At 35.9% G+C, this 5,547-nt stretch overlaps 1 protein-coding gene across 1 annotated transcript in view; it reads right to left on the bottom strand.

Annotated features, from left to right (window-relative positions):
- LOC107681022 (complexin-3-like) overlaps positions 1-3,658 on the bottom strand; it is a 5,576-nt gene extending 1,918 nt beyond the window's left edge. The window contains exon 1 of the mRNA XM_016477137.1: positions 3,369-3,658. Within this exon, the coding sequence (XP_016332623.1) occupies positions 3,369-3,526 (158 nt within the window). The 5' untranslated portion in view covers positions 3,527-3,658. The remainder of the gene's footprint in view (positions 1-3,368) is intronic.
- Between the last annotated feature and the right edge of the window lie 1,889 nt (positions 3,659-5,547).

Genomic DNA, 5,547 nt, shown 5'->3' with positions numbered 1-5,547 from the left:
ACACACTCTCTCTCTCTCACACACACACACACACACACACACACACACACACACACACACACACACAGAGTAATGTGATGATGAACTGGGTTATTCAAGGGTCTATTGATCACTTCTTCAGTCTCAAGCTAATAAACGTCTGAATATTATCATCTGTCAGATTTCTAGTCTAAACAGCCATTGTTTCTCAGCTGATTGTTGGCTGACATGTTTTAGGACTAATTTTAGGACATTTCTGGATAATGATCATATAAAACCTTTGTAACATTCGACAGAAAGGCCTTAACGGATCTGAAAAAGGTTTATCTGGTTAAAAATAATCTCCACCGTGACAACTTTCTGGTGATTTTAGCACGAACTAAAACAAATTCATGTCCACAGAGAGAGAGAGAGAGAGATCCGTGTAACGTCATGCTTTCCTCTGTATGCTGTAGAATCTCACGGAATAAATAAATAAAAAGAGAGCATTAAATGGCAAAACACTTCAGACTGACTGGATTTCTAGTGTTATTTGCCAAAAGGCTGGTGGACTGAAGAACTGCTGACAACAATAACATTTCATCCATTACAGAACGCTGAAAATATATAAAATTACTGTGCAGTTGTGCATAAAATCAGCTAAAGTAAATTTAAATAAGATGAGAATTTAATTTGAATATAATATTTACTGTAATTCCTTCCTAAGGTTAAAACTAATCTGCAAGACAGGTTGAGAACAATGTTATTTTAGTATCACTGATATACTGTTACTTATTACTATTAGTTTTATTTAAAAAATTTTTAAATATATTTTCTGTTTTAATTTAGTCAAACTTTTAATTTAGTTGTGTTTTGTCATGTTTAATATATTTTTTAATACGTCTATATAATTTTTAATTAAAATTTAATTCGCTTATTTTTAGTTTTTAGTACTTCAACATAAAATTCAACGTAAAATTGAGAAATGTTGCCTTGACAGCTAACTGAAAATTTTTTTAAATATTTTTTTCAGTTATTGATTCTTTTGTTTCATACATTATTCAAAAATAACATTTTTATTTTTTTAAAACGAAATAAACTAAAATTTAATAAATTTTTTTAAGTTTAAAAAAAAACTTAAAATGAAAACAGAAAATATAAAAATAAAATGTAATTCAAAAACTAAAACCAATAAAGTATATTAATAATAATAATTAAAAAACATTTTTTTTTTCAAATAATAAATATTACTTTTTTATTTTTTTAATGGTTTTTGTTTAGGCTAACGACAATAACCTTCTATGGTACAGGAAACTAGATATCATCTTATCAAACATTGGAAATAATCAACAAATATTTAAAAAAACTGTATACACGTGATAATACAAAAGTTTAAGTTAACCTCACACTGGATTACAGCTGATTGGTTAGGCATTGTTAAAGGTCACTTGAGGTGAAAGGTCATGACAGAATGGACACATTTAGGGGCGACGGTATTACCGTGGGTGAACAATAACCAGCAAATCACGGTAACCTTCTTTTAATGCTTACTCCAGAGGGATCGTCCCTATAAGTGCACTTGAAGTTGCTTTAGGGAAAAGCATTGCTAAATGAGTCCTTACTAGGGAAGACGAGTCGGGAGGGGGAATATCTCGGGGATTTAGACCCGCTCTGACAGTCAGGTGATGCTCATCCACTCGGTTCACTATAACAAATGACTAGTTACAATAATTCCCATATCAATAAGCAGCAAAAACCTTTGAGAAGATCATGCTGGTTTGGCTGATTCAAGAGATTAAACACACAACTCCCCGTCAAAGTCAGCAGTCTAGCTGTTCACATGGGTGTCTCAGCACGTAAAATCTGCTCTCGGAGGACATGAGTTGGATTACAGCATGCGGATGAGCTCGGCACAGCCATTTGAAGTCTGTGAAATCTGAGTTTTCCAAATATGGCAGTTATGCAATCCGTGTCAACACAGCCACCTGTTCATCATGCATTGGCTGCCTATCCTTTCTGAGATGATATCTAAAGACAAAGCGTGTGAAGAACACAAGAAATGGCAACATGATACGATGGATCTAATGGCCTCGCATTTTGGTCGTGAGCCATAAACAAGAGGGTTTTCATAGAAGTCAGATTGGGGTTCGAATGAAATTGGAGTAAAATATCAATCATTTTACCTTAGGCATACTTACAGAATGAGCAGATTGTAATGAAGCAAACTATATATATTTCACTACAATGGAAATATGATTTTTTTGGACATGTATCATGGTATTCTATTCCGCGGTACATTCAGAGTAATCATTCATACCATATAATATCAGTGCGGACATGTACCATGGTATTCTTTGAAGTACCTTGCAAATACATTCAATTTATACACCATATAATATCAATGTACTGCAGTACAGTACTTTTTCGAAAGTGTTTGTCATCTTTTGTATTTCGGTTTACATGCTTAAGAACAGTTATAATACACTGGAATCTAATCATCAGATTGATTAATTGATACCGTTCAGAATAAACAATTAACAAATCAACACCCCCTGTTGAAAAAAACAACACATGCTGGTTAGGTATGTTTTGACGCTGGGATGCTGGTTTAAGCTGGTTTATGCTGACCAGCATAAACCAGCAAAGGACCAGCATCCCAGCATCAAAACATACCTAACCAACATATGCTGTTTTTTTCAACAGGGCTCAAGCAGAATTTACGAGATAAGTCTGAAGCAACGCCTCGTATTTTGGTTTTTCCCATATCGTGAGCCATAAACAAGAGGGTTTTCATAGAAGTCAGATTGGGGTTCGATTGAAATTGGAGTAAAATCCAAATTGAAATAATTTTACCTGGGGCATACTTACAGAATGAGCTGATTGTAATGAAGCAAACAGCAGAGAACTGAATCTATATATATTTCACTACAATGGAAATATGATTTTTTTGGACATGTACCATGCTATTCTTGGAGTACCTTGTAAATAGCAATATAATTGCATAATATCAATGTACTATGGTACAGTACGTTTTTTTTATAAGTGTTTTTCATCTTTTGTATTTCGGTTTACATGCTTAAGAACAGAACACTCGAATCCAATTATCAGAGTTACAATTACACCAAAGCAGAATTTACTTGATAAGTCTGAAGCAACTCGTCTGAATCCCGAATAGGTAAAATTATAATTGACACACGCAATTCTGTTCGACTGTAATGTGCAGAATTATTAATATCTGACTGAGCAGGAATCTCCCTGAGCGAAACGAGCAGCTGCGCGCGAAAATATCCAGCGAGGCGCGAAAAATGCGCGCGTCTCTCCAAACGCGCTTAACGTTCACCATGCAATAACATCATCACATCTACATATTTCTGAGGGGAAAATCAGGCGGGTAAGGTAGGTGTGCTTACTTTTCCTCCTCCAGCTGTTGTTGGTACTGCTCTAACTCTTCTTGGGTCATTCCTTTAGCCGCGGCGTCGGATTTGTCTCTGTCAGATTTCTCTTCTTTCAGACCTCCTGTCAGGTTCTTCAGCTGACCGCCGACTACGTGTTTTACCATGAAATCCATCGTTAAATAGTGTATTGTTCCTTAATATCCCTGTTTTTTTGTCCAGAACTTCCAGTTAGGTCAATAGTAAGGTCTGTTTCTCCGCGATCGCCGAACAGAAACTCCGTCCGACGTTCAGCTGAGGTAAAGTGAAGTGAAGTGAACTGGATTCATCTCCTCATCTGAGTCACAGCAGCGGTTTGACTCCTCCATCCACCCAATCCCGTGTTTCCTCAGCCAGCTCTTCCCGCCCAATCCCACATACCGCTGGATTAAGCGTGCCAGCTCGCCGTTAACAGCTCGTGTTTATGGCAAGCCACAAGAGTCAGAATTATGCTATAGATAAATCACGGTTACTTTTTTTTTTTACTGCGTTTAAAGGGGTCATATGATGCGATTTCAAGTTTTCCTTTCTCTTTGGAGTGTTACAAGCTCTTGGTGAATAGATAAGATCCCTGAAGTTGCAAAGACTAAAGTCTCAAAACCAAAGAGATATTCTTTATCAAAGTTAAGACTCTGCCACGCCCCCCTAAAACGGCTCGTTCTAACACGCCCCCACATATCTACCTCACTATGTGGAAATATTAGCATAATGCCGCCCAAATGTGCACGCAAAGAAAGAAGGTTCTGTTACACCAAATACACCAAATAATGATCTTTAAAAAAGCATCATATGACCCCTTTAAAACGTGCGTTTGAGTTTTGCGGGCTAGAGTGAAATGTCAAAACGCATCGCGCGTCGGTTTTCGCAGCGTGTTTGTGCGCCTCCAAGTCGGTTAACGGGAATGACAGCGAGCAGGAAGGATTCAGAGCGTCTATGCAGCATCCATCTGGAGAGTGAGCAAATCCTGTGAAGAGAAAGTGAGAAAGTAAATGTGCGGAATTAAATTCAACATTCATAACCAAAGGAAAAGTTGTCGCCAACGTTTTAGTTTATTTGGAAAAGGGCAAAACTCTAATCCCAGAGATTATCATCCATGCGTATAAAGCTGTCAGCATCACCTCCACATGGATTATCATATGCAATAATAAAGAAACGGCACAAAGATGAGATATTTTACAGTCAGACATGTATTCTACATTAATCAAGTCAAATGTAAGGTTTATGAACACTTTGAATTATTTTAGCTCGCCTCTTTGTTTACACGTGTACAAATATGCACTTGTATGCAGAGCTGGGTAGATTACTTACAAATTGCTTGCTTACAAAATTCCAAATTACATGGCAAAAATTGTAGTTAGTAACATAATCCAGTACATTTCACATTTTAGGTAATATAATCAGATTACTTTTTGATTACTTTTGACCTTAATTTAATAATTAAATCATAAAAATGTAAAATTAATATAAATAATTTTAATAAATCATAAATTATTTTAAAATAACAACAAATCAAAATAAAATGCTTACTAGAAATGAAATATTTTATTTGTTTATCTGCATGTCATGTGACCATTAACCACCGTCAAAGAACGTGAACGTGCAAATGTGACACTAATGTGTGTGTGGGGGGGGGGGACTTCAATGAATATATTAGGTGAAAGAGGTTTAGTTGACAAAAAAAGTTTGTGAATGGTTGCATTACATGTAAATAAGAAATAACTTAAATTTGTGCATTTTAATGTGTTTGAAAGACAAATGCCTTCCAAAGACACAGTAAGACAAGGGCCTGGACAAGAAGTTGTGCAGCATGCTCCGTTAGAAAGGGCCTGATCTTTCTGATGTTGTGCAATGCAAACCTGCAAGATCGAGCGGTCTTTGCAGTAGCTGATGCAAAGCTGAAACACTTCTTAAACCTAAACTGATTTTTGTAAATCCAGTGGTCAAATGCTGTGTAGCCAGCTGACTGTAGTGACTGGTCTTTGTGTGAATGTCCACAAAACTGGAAGAATTTCTGAGTGTATGTAAGCACTCTGCTATTTTAGAAAGGAACATTTAAAAGAGGAATAATTATGAATATTGTGGGAATAATATGTAATCATGTAATCAATAAAAAAGTAACTGTAGTCTGATTCAGAGAATTTTAAAATGAAATTAAATA

This window comes from Sinocyclocheilus anshuiensis, unplaced genomic scaffold (genome assembly GCF_001515605.1).
Source record: "Sinocyclocheilus anshuiensis isolate Anshui unplaced genomic scaffold, SAMN03320099.WGS_v1.1 scaffold1182, whole genome shotgun sequence".
In the NCBI taxonomy this organism is placed as follows: Eukaryota; Metazoa; Chordata; class Actinopteri; order Cypriniformes; family Cyprinidae; genus Sinocyclocheilus; species Sinocyclocheilus anshuiensis.
This window is presented reverse-complemented; position numbering and strand designations above follow the sequence as displayed.